The sequence below is a fragment of the Phocoena phocoena genome, chromosome 7 (genome assembly GCF_963924675.1).
Source record: "Phocoena phocoena chromosome 7, mPhoPho1.1, whole genome shotgun sequence".
In the NCBI taxonomy this organism is placed as follows: domain Eukaryota; kingdom Metazoa; phylum Chordata; class Mammalia; order Artiodactyla; family Phocoenidae; genus Phocoena; species Phocoena phocoena.
The window spans coordinates 103,922,660-103,940,369 of record NC_089225.1 but is presented as its reverse complement, the minus strand read 5'-3'; the positions used below and the strand labels follow the sequence as shown (position 1 = coordinate 103,940,369).

At 39.9% G+C, this 17,710-nt stretch overlaps 1 protein-coding gene across 1 annotated transcript in view; it reads right to left on the bottom strand.

Annotated features, from left to right (window-relative positions):
• Positions 1-17,710, bottom strand: part of COL4A3 (collagen type IV alpha 3 chain) — a 132,983-nt gene that overhangs the window by 33,216 nt on the left and 82,057 nt on the right. The window contains exons 19-28 of the mRNA XM_065880996.1: positions 16,765-16,849; positions 15,359-15,394; positions 13,577-13,741; positions 10,761-10,853; positions 10,167-10,262; positions 7,045-7,115; positions 6,068-6,250; positions 3,956-4,124; positions 1,575-1,667; positions 858-959 (exon numbers count right to left, since the gene is read on the bottom strand). Coding sequence (XP_065737068.1) covers positions 858-959; positions 1,575-1,667; positions 3,956-4,124; positions 6,068-6,250; positions 7,045-7,115; positions 10,167-10,262; positions 10,761-10,853; positions 13,577-13,741; positions 15,359-15,394; positions 16,765-16,849 — 1,093 coding nt within the window. The remainder of the gene's footprint in view (positions 1-857; positions 960-1,574; positions 1,668-3,955; positions 4,125-6,067; positions 6,251-7,044; positions 7,116-10,166; positions 10,263-10,760; positions 10,854-13,576; positions 13,742-15,358; positions 15,395-16,764; positions 16,850-17,710) is intronic.

Here is a 17,710-nt window from a genome sequence, read left to right as displayed (position 1 = left end):
GCCAGGTTGCATTACTTCAAGATCACTGGGAAGAAATCTAAGAAACTGGAGTCAAAGCCATTCTTGGGACCATGTGAGAAATGTGATTATGTTTTCCATATCAAATACTCATAAATTGAGATCAATATTCCTATATTTGGGCAGAACTGATGGGTGATAAACATTGCTGACATATTAATGTAAGAGATGAAGCACCAAAAAATGGATTATATTTGGATAAGCACTTTGAAACAAACATGAAATTATCATAAAATCTGAAGTTCTATGGGACATCCCAGGGACTGAGATTACTCATATGCCATCCTGGACAGGATTTTGATGTATGTGTCAGCAGGGAGCCTCAGGTTACTGTTTGGGTTCTTAGCATCTGGATTTCTTTGGAGTGTTTTCCCGCTTTGATGAGAAACAGCATTTTTCCCTAAAGGAAAATAACTTCCGTAATTTATTTGGGAGTATATAGGGAGATCAGCTGTCTGTGATTTAACAGTTTTTTTTTAATTATAAAAGAAATGTATAAGGTGAAGAAATGTGTAAATGTACAAAGTACAGGCATTTATTAAGAAGAATAAATTCCTCATAACCCCACAATCAAGAAGAATCACTATTACATTTTAGTGAATTTCCTTACGTTTTTTTCTGTGTACTTTAAAAAATATGACTGCGATGAGATTGCATAAATCAATGTGAATTCTCCCTTTTTCGCTAAAATTATTGTAAGGTTTTCTTCCCATTTAAGACTGGTGGAAAACATCATTTTAAAGGATTTAATGGATATTTCCTATATTATTCATTATATGCATTTATATTTTATAAATATCCACAATGAACCTTATGTTTAAAAACTTTTTAAAATTTACCCTTAGGTCCAGGAGGCCCAGGGAATCCGATTCCTGGAATTCCTGGTTCACCATCGGGCCCAGGAAGACCCAGATCACATTTTCCTGTGGATCCAGGGATACCTTAAAAACATGCATACATTTACATCAGCGCCTTCCCTTTATCTTGCCTTAAAACAAAATGTTTGTTTCTGGGTCATCCCAGACCTTTTTGAAAATTAAGAAATAATAACCCCACCTTCCTCTCCCTTTCTATGCAATAAGCTAATCATTAGGAGGTGCAAATAATTTTGAAAATATAATTTAACTCCTAAAAAGAAATATTCTCGATATCTTGAACTATATGTCTCCCTCCATCAATGCAAAGTTAAGTTTTAGATGATGTTGGCAAAGAAGCTAAGTTTTCAAATGAAGAAGCTGTGGGAACTGTCCTGATTAAACACTAGCCCACATTCCTTGCTCCTCCACCAAAAATCCATGCAGATTGTTCTGCATTCCAACTCCTCTTAAGTAATGGTAGAGATTCTGTTTTCGAATCAGAAGTACTAACAGGAATAATCTGGGTAACCTCAAAGGACAACAGCAAGTCTCCTGTCTGTTGGCTTGTCCCTTCTGGCCTGCACTGTTTTTTTTTTGGAGCCAGTGACTATATGCTTTCCTTAGAATGGGAGAGTTATAACTAGGAGAGTCAGGGTGCCATCTGATGCCATGTACCAGATGTGGCAAAGGGATACTCACCAGGTGGACCTTGGGGGCCAGCACGGCCTGGGGCTCCAGGAGGTCCTGGGGGCCCTGGAACTGGTGTCAAAACACCGATTTCTCCCTTAGGACCTTAAGAAAATTTGCATCATAAGATTGGCGTGCATATTGAAGCTTTTCTTTCTTCAGAAGGGAAAAACACAATTATAAGGGGTTCATAAACATACCCTAAGGAATATAAAAACTAATCTGCTTCCATAGGCTTCAAAACTGGCTTAAAGATGACCAGCTCATAGAAATTCCACTGACAAATACATGGAAGCATCTACTATTGTCTAAGCCTTGTTTTAATTAAGAGCCCAACATGCTGGTCTATTAAAAGAGAGCCTATTTTTAAAAATATTGGTAATATGGAATTCAGCCTAACGGCTGGTGAATACTAGTAGGATATTTATTTATTGGGTGACTAGTTTTCACAGGAAGGCAGTATGGTTTATTGGACAAAACATGAAGTGAGGCCTAACAAGTTGATCTGGGCTTGAATCTTGGCCCTGCCTTTTTTTTTTTTTTTTTTTTTTTGGCGGTACGCGGGCCTCTCACTGTTGCGGCCCCTCCCGTTGCGGAGCACAGGCTCCGGACGCGCAGGCTCAGCGGCCATGGCTCACGGGCCCAGCCGCTCCGCGGCACGTGGGATCTTCCCGGACCGGGGCACGAACCCGCGTCCCCTGCATCGGCAGGCGAACTCTCAACTACTGCGCCACCAGGGAAGCCCGGGCACGTTTTTTAACATAAGTTCCTCATGTGTTGAGAAAATAATGCCTGTGTCACTGGTAAAGATTTGAGATAACATTCTGACCACAGTGGCCAATATTAAAAACATGTTAGTGATCAGTATTGTCCATATATTCATATATTTATAGAAAGAATAAGTTTACAGTAATGTGATGGGGAAAATTTGGTAATAATATATTTTATGACAGTGGAGTCCTTCACTAAAAATTCACATTTAGAAAGAACAGAAGAAGATTTGAAGATGGATTAGAAGGGGGCTGAGTAAACTTTTTCAGTAAAGGACCAGATAGTAAAGAATTTAGACTTTATGGTCCAGGTGGTTCTCTGTTGCAATTACTCAACTCTGTTATCCAAGTGTGAGAGTAGCCAGGAACAATCTGTAAATAAATGAGCGTAGCTGTGTGCCAATACAACTATATAGACACTGAAACTTGAATTTTATATAATGTTTACATGTCACAAAATATTATTCAAAAGTTTTTTTTCCCAATCATTTAAAAATATAAAAAACATTCTTAGCTTGGGAACTATACATGAGTGGGAGGTGGGCTGGATTGAGACTGAGGTCTGCCATGGTTTGCCAATCCCTGGATTAGAATAGCAGCCTCAAAGGTAAGGTGCAGAAAAAGATACACATGTATGAATAATCACAAAATAAGCTTTACATATGTGTGTGGACAGAAATGCATGCATACAATTTATAATATACTGGTGACCCTTGAACAACACAAGTTTGAACCACGAGGGTTCACTCATTCGCGGATTTTTTCAAGAGTAAATACTAGAGTACTACATGAACTACAGATACGGAGGAACCACACATAGGAGGGCTGACTCTAAGTTATACACGTAGAGCGTTGCCCGTCCTAACTCCCGCGTTATCTGAGGGTCACCTGTATGTGAATACTACTGGGGATACTGCACTCAAAAATTTTATTCCTGGTGAGGGATGCTATAAAAAGATTTGGAGACCAGTGGTTTTTTGGGTCTCTAAAGTGATTTTAGAAGTAAAAAAGACCATGGTAGCATTATTTGTTTAACACTGTCAGTAACATGAAATTCTCATCTTTCGCCATGTTCTCCACCACGGATAAACATTGAGGTTCAGATCCCTCCTGAATCCCGCAAGTACGTTCAGTATACGTGGATCCCAAAATTAACGGGACTTTATTATCAAGACAACTTTTCTTCATTTGTCTTAGATACTTTGAAGTTTTCTTTAGAAACCATTTATGAGGTTATGAATCAAAAAGAACAAATTTGCAATAACATGAGTGGGCCCTGGGCCCAGGAAGAGGCTTCTCAAGATCAATCCTATAGGTTTTTGCCTTCCCTTTGTTTATCATAGCTAACTTCCACTCATGTCTTAGGATCTGTTCACTCCGTTTATTTACATCAGTAATGGATATAGACTGTTCCTAGGAAATTTCAGCTGTACAGCTCAGTAACAGGGAAAAAGAGGATTATCTCTACCATATTCTACGTGTTATTTCCCAGTGTCTACAAGTTGACATCGTCTATTTACTAGAAGCATGTTTCTATTCATTAGTCTTGAGGGAGTTTCACTAGCGCTAGGAACCATCAACCCACTCCACAGGAAAACAGGACTGGAAAGAAAACTAACCAACCGGCTTCTCCAGGTGGTCCAGGGGCTCCAGGAAGTCCTTGGGTGCCTTTTGGACCAGGCTCTCCCCAAGGTCCATAGTCTGATGGTCCAGCCGGTCCTGCAGGTCCTGGGGACCCAGGGATGCCAGGATCCCCTGGAAGACCCTGGTCTCCCTTCTCCCCACTCAGGGCCTGTATCAATAGAAGTACGTTTGGTTAGTGATTCATCCAGTATCCCTTTACACAGGCTAACCTCACCATGAATACGAATACCAGTTAGGTTGTCATGGAGAAGATCCTGAATTAAAAAGCAGTTGTTACCTGAAGGGCGTTGTTCCTAAAATAATAGCACTGAATGATGTCTGTTGTTTTGCCCTTTGGAATCCAGCAACATTTCATTAACTCTCTTGAGTCCCACTTAAGGTGTCCTACAATGGGATGCCACATATGACAACAGCCCCAAAAACTTAGCTCAAATTGGCCAACAACTCAAATGGCATGAGAGGTGACATTCATGTTACCGGCACATTTCTAAAATAAAACCAGTACAGCAAACTTTAATTCAATTGGTTTTTCACCAGGTATTTTTATTATAAAGGAGATATTCTATCTATAGTAATTTTTTTCTTATAAAATTTTTTTATTGTTCATTCCATAGTCTGTCACTTTGAAAATGAGTTGTTTATTTTAAAGAAGTTGAATTTGACAAAATAATCGAAGTTCCCCTTCTTCTCCAACATGGCCCCAAATAATAAATTTGACTGGATTTTTCATTGTTTAGTGTCAATGCGGGACTGAGCAATCCTTCTTTTATAATTGCAGGGTGTAAGACTCAAATCAGTTCCTTGATTTTCTCTTACTTTCTGGGACTTCTTTACTGGAACTAATAAAAAAAATTAGGGCGATGCAAATGGAAGCATCACATGAACTGTCTTGATATTAGACCAAAAGAGTTCCCGACTCCAGCCCTCTTTAAGGATAACTGCCACTCTGGAGGGGCAGCTGACAGTTTGCCAAAGAGAGTCTGAAACATTGGCCCTGCTAGCTGCTTCCACTCAAAAAGCATTTTGTAGTTAAAAGGTTTAGGAAAGTCTGCATATCATATCCACAACCTGGGGAGTCACTATTCATATTCTCATACTAAAGGGTCTGTGAGTGAATCTTTAAATTTGTTTGACAAGTTTCTCTGCTTGAGGTGGAACCCTTTGTATTGGACGACACTGATTAACCCTGGGAGAAACTGGGATTTCATAAAACAGGCTGGGCAGCATGCCTTGCAAACTTCTCAGATACATGCGATAGGTTCTCAGCCTCTGCCTCTATGACATTTAAAAACAGATTCTGGGGATGAAGTGAGAGAGTGGCATGGACTTATATATACTACCAAATGTAAACTAGGTAGCTAGTGGGAAGCAGCTGCATAGCACAGGGAGATCAGCTGGGTGCTTTGTGACCACCTGGAGGGGTGGAATAGGGAGGGTGGGAGGGAGATGCAAGAGGGAGGAGATATGAGGACATATGTATATGTGTAGCTGATTCCCTGTGTTATAAAGCAGAAACTAACACACCATTTTAAAGCAATTATACTCCAATAAAGATGCTAAAAAAAAAAAAAAGATCCTAGTAGGAACCTCTCACTTGAACGTGTGAGAGATTCCATCCCATGAAAAGAGACAGAATTATATAAACTTAAACACGGTAAATGACAAAACATTTACCCAAATGACAAAACCCTAAATATTCTGTCCTCTTATGCATTTATTTTTACTTAAAAGAATGAACATTGTCCCCCAAATGTTGACTAAAACTTTCCATTATTAATCATTTTCTGAACTTCCTTATAAACTCATTTGATACAAATGTGGAATTGTAACTTGTGTATGAAACAAGGTCATTATCAATGTAGAATTTTCTATGGGCTAAAAAAACCATGGAGTGCTATTATTTTTTGTCAAAATACTATAAATATTTGTTCGGGTTATTACTGCTCATTTGAAGATGCCTCATCCTGCAGTTAAAGGGATGAACTGTGCTGAATGGGCAACAATTTTTTGAAAAGAAATCATCTGATGTCTTAACTTTAGAGCCCTTCATTCAGAGGGAGGGTAATTTGAAAACAGTGTCTAGATACCAACCGGTTCTCCCTTAGGTCCTGGTAATCCTTTTACTCCCGGAGTTCCAGGAATTCCATCCAAGCCCTTTCTTCCAGGATGTCCTCGGAGGCCTGGATCCCCTGGGGCACCCACTTGTCTCTCTGGCTGAGATGCTTCACCTTTTTCTCCTTTAAGTCCCGGATGACCCTGATCACCCGGGAATCCCTAGGGTGGTACAAAAATGAGCCTACCTTGCATTTGGGTACAGTTCTTGTGTCAATATTAAAAAATGTCAATAAGAACTTTTCAATTTCAATGAACATGGCTTTTTTTTCCAGACCCTTTCTTTGGCCCATAAGTAAAACTTCAAGCTTTTTGGCTTTATTTTTTTCTTCCAAAACTATAAAAAAAATTCAATTAGTGTAATTCAATGCAATATATATACAATAATATAATTCAATATGATACAACCTTCACATAATTCAGATTATGTTAGAATATTGGTAAATTTCAATATGCATCTATGGATAATTTGATTTAAATATATTTATCCAAGTATAACTTTCTGATTTAAATTTTTAACAACTTGATTGATGTATAATTTACATATTATAAAATGAATCTTTTGTAAGAATACAATTCAATGATTTTTAGTAAATTTACACATTCATGCTACAATCACCACAATCCAGTGTTAGGATGTTTCCACCACTCCTCCAAATTCCCGCAAATCTATTTGCAGCCCATCCCTGTTCCCAGCCTCAGCCCCAGGCAGCCACTGATCAGCTTCTGTCTCTGATGCCATTTGAAATGATTATAAATTCATTAATTCATTCACTTATTCTTTCGCACATCATTCATTTATTCATTCAATCAACAAGTATCTACTAAGTGCTTTACTATTAAGTGCTCCTTGCCAGGCACCAAACTGACAACCTATATGGGGTGCAACCATATTTCCAGAGGGCTCCATTTTCCAAATTGAAAGTAAATAAAGCTTTAAAACCATGAAATCTTACCGGAAATCCTGGAAGACCAGTGCTTCCTGGGGACCCTGGGATTCCTTTAATGCCAGCTGCCCCTTGTCTTCCTGAAAGCAGTAAATTATTAAGTATACATTGAACACAAACTCTGAACAGCCAGGGTAATGCAGTATGTGAAGAAAATAGGATGTCTTCTTCTGAAGAAAGAAAATTTCTTTATTAAAACACACAGTGCAAGGTAAGAATGGGAGTAAATAACTGGAACAAGAGATAACATTCAAAATAAGAACTCTTAAATTTTAGCTTCCTAAAATTCTCGTCTTTATAATTTTAAGGAGACACATTTATTTCTTCTAATGGTAAAAGTAATGGGTGTTCATTGTAAAAAAAAATACAGAAAGAGAATAAAAATCACACATACGGGGGCGGTGGTGGTGTGATGAGTTGGGAGACTGGAATTGACATATATACACTAATATGTATAAAATAGATAACTAATAAGAACTTGCTGTATAAAAATAAAATAAAAATCACGCATAAATCTACCACCAGATGACAGTATTTGCTAAAATTTTCATGTGCATTACTCATAAAATTTTATATCCATAAATGCATAGGACTCGTAATACACTTTTCTGGAATCATACTGTACATATGTCAATAAATATGGACTTATAGCTTCCCTTTAAATGGCTGCATGGTAGCCTATTGTATGGGTGAACCATCATTCATTCAGCTAACAGCTATTTTTAGACATTTAGATTGTCTTATTCAACTTTAGTTGTTGTAAACAATGCTATGATAAATACCTCTGGATATTTAGTTCTGCAAATTTATCCAAAGATTTACTTTACAATAAATTGCTAAAAGTGTAACTGCAGGTCCAAACAGGTACAAATCTTTCTGAGGCTTTGTATATCGGTTGCCAAATTGCGTTTTATTGTATTATTTTATACTTCCTCTATTTAACTGTCTCTGTAAAGAGGATCCCTTTAGAGGATCTTTTGGATGGATCTCAGGTCAGTTTATTAACAAATGTTTATTCAGATTTTTTTTTTTTGCAAGATTTAAGCCAGGAGAATTTTTTGTATAGTAATCCAAACAGTTTTACTGCTTATGTATCTCTTTGAGCTATACCTGTAGTACCTCAAATGTAGGAAAACCAAGGAAAATACAGCAATGCAACTGGTTGGTTAGCAGCAGTGAGCTGCCCGCCTGCATCACCAGCCTTGGGCCAGAGATCGCTCTGGGGATGTAGGAAAATTATGATGGCTTTCCTTTTGTTCTTTACCTTCCTCCCTTCCTTTTAGTTTTTGTTTTAACATTTCCCCCAGAGACTTGGGCGTCAAATAGGTGCTGTATGAAAAACACTGCCCCCTGTTCTTTGCCCCATCCTTTCCTGTCAGGCTTGTCTCAGGGAGTCAGGGGGCAGTCACTGCAAAGCAACTAAGGCCTTCATGAAGAGGTGGGTAGGATTTGAGGGTGACAAAGGATCCCTGCCCTAATGCGTGTCCTCTACTGGCTGGCCACAGTGCTCGCAGCTGCCACCATGAGCCTTTCTTCTTTGGACTGAGACCAAGCCTCCCGGAAGACTCTGTGTCAATGCAAATGTCTACTGGATGGTGGTAACATGCAAACATGCTCTTATCTCCAAAGGTAGAGCTTTTAGCTCTTAGCTCCAAAGGTAGAGCTTTGGATTAACCTGGCTCAAAGGGCAGTGCCTGGTACAGCAATTAAGGGGTTCCAGTGTAGAAGGCGGAGCATGTCTCCAGAGGACAGTGTCCGGACTGGGGTCAGGCGCTACCACTTATTAGCTATGTCATCTGATACCTCAGCTTCCTCATCTGTTAAATGGGGTTAATGTAACACTTAGCTCTAGGGTTGACATGAGGACTAAGGGATGGAGGCACAGAAGACATCTAGAACCATGCCTAGGGCACTGAGCAAGGGCTCTGTAACTTGAGAGCTCTTATTAGTTAATGAGAAATCATTTGAGGATGGTGTCTATAGACCAAGGTGCTAATGGCAGAACCTAGATGGTGTGTGATACCACGTGAAGGCCCTGGGTAGCCAGCAGAGTGGCACAGGGGCAGAGGAACCCAACTAATAAAATAGAGACTTTTTCTACTTCAAGGCTTTGTCCATGGTCATTTGTATGACCAGGGAAGGGGAAGGTAGGAGAGCTGAGGCAGAGACAGCCTGGAGCAACAGCGCTGAGGTGGAGAGTTCTGGTCTGGCACAGAGGTCGACAAGGGAAGCGACATATGCTTTATTTAGTCCTCAGGATACTGGCCTATGAAATGTTTTTTCCTTCAAAAGTTGACGGCTAATATTTTTTTTAAAACATGAGATTTCAGATAAAAAATCCCAATTTTATTCTTCCCATGAAAAATTGGAAGATTTATTAGCACAGAGCCTAAAAGGCTGCCAAGTAACAACAGGCTGGAGTTGAGTGCCTGATGGCACCTCCCCATTTACTGCGTAGCCCCTTCAGTTTACTGAAGTCCTCACCACTCCTTATCTTCCCCAACACTGGGGCCACTGGCGAACTTTGTTATCATGCTTGTACGGTTAAGAATAATGTGAAATAGTGCATGTGCCCATGATGATATCAAAAGGGGGAACATGAAAAATTAGACTGAGAAGGGTCATGTCTCTTGAAAAAAAGAATGGGAGACAGTTTCTTGCATTTTTTTTTTTTTTTTTTGGCCACGTCTCTCAGCCTGCAGGATCTTAATTTCCCAACCAGGGATCGAACCCTCAACCCCCTGCAGTGGAAGCCCAGAGTCTTAACCACTGGACTGCCAGGGAAGTCCCAGGGGCTTATTTCTTTATGGAAGAAAAAAGTGGTTTGTGTTTGGTATGGCTGCTTCACTCCTCCAGGTTACCAGCTGGTCCCCTGTAGAAAAGTGAGTTTACAATTCCTGGATAACACAGTGGTTTGCTAGAGTTCAGCAACTAAGACGGAATAAGGGGAAATGCCAGCTTTTATGGGATTTTTGGCTTCCTTTATGTTAACAGAGTATGTTTCTGAAAGTCTCCCTCTAAATTCATATAAACCACATCCTGACATCTAGCAGTCTGATGCCTTTTCTTCCTGCCCAATGAATCGACCCTTTCGGTACTTGAAAAGATACTTGTGTGCAAATTGTCTGTACCTGGGAATCCTTTTACGCCATCTAACCCCGGCAATCCTGGGGGGCCTGGAGGCCCTGGGACACAAGGACACTGTGTGCACAAAAGGCCTGGCTCCCCTGCAATGAGAACACACTTGCATCACTCACAAACCCATGCCGAGTCCTTAGAAAGGACATATTTTCGAACCACACGATCATTCGTTACGCCTAAAAATTTTTTCATGTAGTGAAAATCATTTAGGACATTGTACATATTAATAAAAACATCATTCATCTATTATACCTGCTTACTTTATCTGAGCTTATTTTTTGCGTTCTGAGAGAGGAAATCCCAAGAGCCTAGTATTAAATATTTACTATTTCAGTGTTTCTCTCCTTGAGTGCAGGCTACAACCCACATACTAGGAAGAGCCAATGATTTATTGCATAGGTGCTAAATAAATGATTCATTTCCAGATAAATAAATACCGTTAGGTAATCCTTTTGGAAAAGAAGCCGTCTCTGACTGTCTGCTATTTTGGGGTCATTGTTGTCTCAGGGAAATATAAAATCAGTGATAATAAAGATGATGAGAATGGCTTATTCTAGTTGAGAAACATCACTGATTGAACCAACCTTTGGGCCCATCGACTCCCGGGATTCCTGGAGACCCTGTATGGCCTGGAGGTCCACCATCTCCAGGGGGACCTCTGCGAAGAACAATACCACCTACAAAGAGAAAACACCAAAGCTAGTTTTTTGTTTTTGTTTTTGTTTTTTTTGCGGTACGGGGGCCTCTCACTGTTGTGGCCTCTCCCGTTGCGGAGCACAGGCTCTAATCGCGCAAGCTCAGTGGCCATGACTCACGGGCCTCGCCGCTCAGCGGCATGTGGGATCTTCCCGGACCAGGGCACGAACCCGTGTCCCCTGCATCGGCAGGTGGACTCTCACCACTGCACCACCAGGGAAGCCCGAGTTTGTCATTCTTAAAGCAGCTTTTCAAGAAAGCTGTTCCCAGTCTTCCACATACATCTGCTATTATAATGGTACGGTCAATAGTTAATTCTCTCCAATTGTTGTGTTCTATGATCTAATTTTTGGTCTTGCCATTTCCAATATAGGTTGAAGGCAATGCTGATGAAACTAAATATGTACAAACAATACCTATAGCTTCCCCCAATTTCAGAGCAACAGGTAACAGTGGAAACATTTAATTTGGATGGAATATGTATGTGTTATATTATGTCTGTTCCATTATGAAAGAATGCTTATTTTGTGATCCAGTTATCTGTGTCTTTAAGTTGAATGGGTAGTTATCTCTGAACAGTAAAATCTACTTCCACTTATAAAACAAATACATCATAGGGATGAAATATACAGCATGGTAACTATAGTTAATAATACTGTGCTGCATATTTGAAAGTTGCTAAGAGAATAGGTCTTGGAAGTTCTCATCACAAGAGAAAAATTGTAACTATGTATGGTGACAGACACTAACTAGACACTGTGATGATCATTTCATAATATATACAAATATTGAATCAATATGTTGTACCCCTGAAACTAATATAATGTTGTACATCAATTATACTTCAATAAAACAAACTGAATTTAAAAAATAGAAAAAAAGTAAAATCTTATGGCACTTTTACACTTAACGTAGACTCATGTATACTTTTACATTTATACATTTGTAGATACTTATACATTTTCATATTCATTTCATATTTAACTCAACAAATATTTGAGTACCTACAATGTTCCAGCCCCCATGCTGTATGCTGGGCTTCAAAGAGTAAATGAGACACTCCCTGACCTCAAAGAGCTTTGAGTCTTATAGGGGAAACTGACTCAGACAAGCAATGTGGAAAATTCTATGATCAGGATAAACCTGAGTGTTATAAGAGGTAGGTGGGCTCAGTGAAAACTTTCTGCAGGACTTTGAAGCTCCAACAGGAAGGACAGATAGGTGTTGCTTAGAGAAGAAAGGGTAAGAAACAAGAACAGTCTCTGAAGGGCGAGGGAGCATGGTGCCTTTGGAGCGGGAGCTGATCTACGGCAGGCGCCCTGTGGGCCAGATCCTGATTTGAACATTCCTGAGCTTCGTGAGCTGTGCATATCAGGCTTGTCATGGATAAAATGAGGACACAAAACCTACACCTGGAGAAAGACTTGGAGGGCTAGAAGTTGTTCAAACCCCTGATATACAGTAAAGTATTTTTGTTGAGTTTTGCTTTGTTTTCCATAGATCCACTCCATAGCTTAACAGCTTGTTCTTAGACATTGTCTTCTGTTAATAGGATAATTTCTTAGATTGTTGTTAGCCTAAAGGAAAGCTTTTATTTATTTATTTAGGCCGTGATGTGCTGCTTCTGGGATCTTAGTTCCCCGACCAGGGATTGAACCCAGGCCACGGCAGTGGAAGTGCCGAATCCTAACTACTAGAACACCAGGGAACTCCCTTTATTTTTAATATTGCTCATATAACTAGACACTTAACTGAATTATTTTATTACTACTAAGAGTTTTCCAGATTATTCTTTTTAATTTTCTATGTTTATAATTATATTGTCTATAAATAATGTTTCTTCCTTTCTTAAAAATATCACTGATGCATGGAAGATTCTTAAGGCTAGTAGGAGGGTTGGGTATAAAACACAAGACCTCCCAGGAACCTGCCAGGAAAGGCATGTAAAAATATATAGAGCGATCTGTATGTTCCTGAGGTTCTATATCCCTATCAGCCACATACAGAATGCTAAGTGGCTCTATCAGGGGATGGAGAGAAAAGGATAACTTCATCAGAACTTCCAGGTACCGCTTCAGAGCCTCTGGGCTGCAGCTGGTTTCTGACCCACTTTTCCTGGCAGCATCTTGCTTTGGTCCATGTTGCACACCTCTAGCCTCCTGTCCTGGGGCTTCCCTGCTGATGACAAGCCACAGGATGCCCCAGGAGCCATGCCAACACAGCCTGGAAGTGTGTGTCTGTGGGGGGATGTGGGTGGGGATGGTAGGGTGTTAGTCCCGTCCTGTGGGGCACAACCTTGACCCATGCGAAATAGGGTCTGGTGGGGAAATTCTTGCCTCTTTGTCTCCCCAGGAAAGATTATCCTGAGACGAAGTTATACAGCTTCTTGGAAGATAGTCTCCAGGGACTGAATGAGCAGTTGCGCTTGGCCTAGGCCAACTTGATAATGGTCATTCCTTCCCTGCTTCTCTCCCCTTGTCCCTGTTTCCTGCTCCACCCTCTGTGGGAACTCAGGCTAACACCGGGCTGCGCTTGCAAAGTAGCCCTGCCACCGTAGCTGCTTCCACAGAGAGTTAATAAATGAAACTCCAGTGGAAACATAACTCCTACGGTCCACACTGAGGGCCAAGCCGCGCGTAAGGTTCATCGCCCCCGATGGGCAGATCTCTGTCACCGGGCAACGTACGCAAAAGGGCATCTTTACCTGGTGGTCCTGGAGGTCCTGGCAACCCTGTAGGGCCTGGTGAACCAGGACAGCCAGGGGACCCGGGAAGCCCCACTGTGCTCTTTCCTGGGGGTCCTCGCTCGCCTTTACTTCCTTTTGCTCCTGGTACTCCAGGGGCTCCTTGGAGGCCAGGCCTTGATGACCCTTGGAGAAAATAATCATTTATTGTTTTTTAGATGTTTCCCTGATTAATATACATTTGTTTTTCAATTGCAAAAAGTGATATATTCTTATAAAAGTTGTACAATTGAAAAGTATATAGAGCATATAAAAGTGAATTATCTGATGTCCCTTATCTGTGGCCTTGTTAAACTATCACAATACAGCAGAGCTCAGACCATTCCATTTCAAGAAGATAATTTATGTGACTTATTACAAGGGGCTGAAACAGAGGTTGGGATGCACTGTAGTCTCTTGATTCAAAAGGACTTCAGGAGAAATTCTTCAGTATATGTTATTTTATAAATTCTTTTTATTAGAGACTAAAAGATGCCTATCTTTCAGGGTCTCCAATGAGAAAGAGAGGAAATTGTAATTGGACTCTATTCTTGCCAATCGTCTTAGTTATATTAAAGGGTACCCTGGGGGAGGCAGGCATCTCCTGGGGGAGAAGCCATGCCAGGTGATACAAAACCCCCTTCTTCTGTCCCTTCTAAGATGACCCGGATGTGAGAAGGGCAGTCTCAAATCTCTGCCTCATAGTTAAGAATCTCTGCTGAGAAACCAGTGGGGGTAATATCCGATTATTTCTGATTATTGAGCTTGAAGATTTTGGCCTAAAGGCTAATAATCCTTCGGATTGACATCTGTTTTAGAGCTTTTTAATTTTCACTTGCTGGCTTTTTAAACCATTCTATTCATTACTTGGAAGGAAGTCTTTCTTAATATTTGGTCAGGCCTTTAAAATCCCCTTTTGCATCATTTCAACTTCAAGAAATACCTGCTGTTAAGAGTTTGGTATATATTTTTCCACGCATATGCAAGAACACATAATATTTATCCATTGATCTTTTTCTTTTGCAATAGGGTTATAATATACATGTAGTTCTTCAGTCTGTTTAATTTTAATTCATTTTCAAAATTATGAAATAGTTTAAATATACAGCATAGTACAGAGAAAAATATAGTCCATGGCAGGGCTTACTAAATCTTTGCTATTTTGTTCTTAGTTTTGTCTCCTTTACAAAATGACACATTACGGTACGACAGTTATAACTGAGGCTACGGTGGTTGATCTTTAACCATCCTTGATCCTATTCTTCCTCTCTCAAGAGGCAACCACTCCAATGACTCATGGATAGTTTTTCCACTTCACAGAATTGTCTATGTACCACAAACAATATATTTTTAAAATTAAAACTTTACACAACAGCTGTAATCTATGTGTCTTTAGGCAACTTGTGATACACTATGAAAACTATCATTTTAAGCAAGCTAGTTGCCATAAAATTATTGTTTTTCTAGCTCTGTGCCTCTTCTGAGTTTCAAGCCTTCTGCTCCTTACACTGAAGTTACTGTCTTACACTTAGTTAAAACTACTGAGAAGTAAAAAAGAGCATTTCTTTATTACTTTGTGTCAGTTTCCCAGTTTCCACTCCCTTTTCCCCTGCAGGTCACAAAGTTAAGGATTAAGAAGTTGGAAACACTTGTATGTCAATTAATGAAACATTTGTCTTACGTAAATACTGTAGACTCACTAGAGAGCAGTGTGTTTTCCATTTAATAGCGTTTCTATTGGTATCCTGAGAAACATGTACGTACCAGGACTTCCAGGGGCTCCAGGGGGACCACTGGGACCTGTGAATACATAATAGCAATTAATTGTTTACAAAGATGTAAATATTCCCTCCCCCTGGTTGTTGAAATCTTGGATGACGATATAATAATAATATAATAATACATTTTTCATACTTTTTCTCCACTCTCACAGAGGTAAATATGAGAAAACTTCACTCATTTAAACAAACTCTAAAGAAGAAACTAAGTTCATCTTAGATGTCTAGCACTCAAAAAGGGGGAGGGAAGAGAGACAGGGGTAGGGGATAAGGGACATGAGCTACTATGTATAAAATAAATAAGCAGCAAGGATATATGGTACAGCAGAGAGAAATATGTATACCTGAAACCAATATAATATTGTAAATCAACTATACTTCAATTTTTTTAAAAAAGTAAATCATGCTACTTTATCATCTTCAAATAATTCAACAAGACACTTCCTAAGAGTTGGCTCTGTGTTTGGTATTTTGCTGGGATGATTCAGATGCCAGAATATTAAATAGCTGGAATTGTCAAGAATATGAGTTTGGTCTGGATCCATCTCCGATCACTTATAGCTGTAACACTACATAGGGCTCTAATTCTTTGATGTATATGAGTGATTTATAGTAAGCATATCAGATTTTTAAAAATCCATGTCTAATACTTATCTGTCCATTTGTTTAAGTACACTGAGACTTTTACCCCTCTTAAGTAAAATTCTTCTTTGAAATCTTATTTAAATCAATATTTTCCTAGATCAGTGGTTCTTAATCCTGTTGCACATTAGAATTAATCTGGGGAGCTTTAACGATCTGCCAGTATCCAGGGCCCTCCTCCAGGCAATTAAATCAGAACCACAGGGATGGGACCTGGACATGGTTCTTATTTAGCAGTTCCTGGGGATTTTAATGTGTAGTAAGAGATAAGAGCTATTAGCCAGATCTTTGCAATCTATCAAAAGAGATAGAACGTAAGTAAATGTGACTTTAATTCATGATGCTGGAAGTCAGAAAACCAGGACTTCAGTTCCTTCTTGTCACTATTTGTGTGGATTTGCTCAAATTATAGCTTTTCAGGGACTCCATTTTCTCTTTTGTATCCCACTGAGATTGCTGGTTTCGGACACTCCCACCTCCTTCTCTCCAGTCATGTTTGTGTCTTCCTACCAGACTTGAACGTTATGCTTTCCTACATAAAGATAATTCAGTTACCTTCTACTGTATACCACCTATGGAATTTTCTTATGAAAATTAGGAAACACCAAAAAATATCACCACCTATGAACATTAGGAGACCTCCCTTCTCCTCTTGCCAGTTCTGGGTCTGTAAACACATGCTATACATTTTGCCTTGAAAGAAAGACATGGAATGATCAGCAAATGCTTTAGGAAGAAATTTATTCTCACCCTGTGGGCCAGGAGCTCCCTTGGGCCCTGGTGGGCCTGGAATTCCTTCATCTCCCTTTTCCTGGTATGCATCATAATATTCTGTCTTAAAGGAAAAAGAAATTAATAAAGAAAAAAGACGGCTATTTATGGACAGCTCGCCAAATGCAATTACTTCAATTTCTTCTTTTCTGGCTACAATGATACTTTCCTTATTTTCCTGAATTCATAGGTTTATGTCTCAGAAGGATATGGCAGTTAAGTATATGGGATGGATACATTTAAAAATAAAAGTTAATCTGGTATCATGATATCATATATTTCATGGTCTTTCAATTAGAAATACATTTTATGATGTGGCCCAAATCACACATACACATTTCAATATACATATACATATCTATATATGTGTGAATATGTATACAGAAATGAAAGTTTCACAAAATAGTGACTTCTTACAACATATGATCAACTCTGATATTTTTTATTCTATTCGGTTTCACTTTTTAAAAATGATTGTCCTGAGGACTAAACGTATTTCAAAGTATATTGGGACCTACACATCAAGAATACTTCATTGATTGTTTCTTTAAATTTCAGGACACTGTTGACCTTCAGACAAAGGTTTCCTCAGTCCAAGGACTATTACGTATTTCTTTTTTTTTGCGGTACGCGGGCCCCTCACTGCCGTGGCCTCTCCCGCCGCGGAGCACAGGCTCCGGACGCGCAGGCTCAGCGGCCACGGCCCACGGGCCCAGCAGCTCCGCGGCACGTGGGATCTTCCCGGACCGGGGCACGAACCCGTGTCCCCCGCATCGGCAGGCGGACTCCCAACCACTGCGCCACCAGGGAAGCCCGACTATTACGTATTTCTGAAGTGATCAGTGGACCTACTGCTGGTCTCCTTAACCATCTACTTCCAAAGCAGAACTTCCTCTGAAGTTAGCAGAAGCTGCAGAGTTATGTG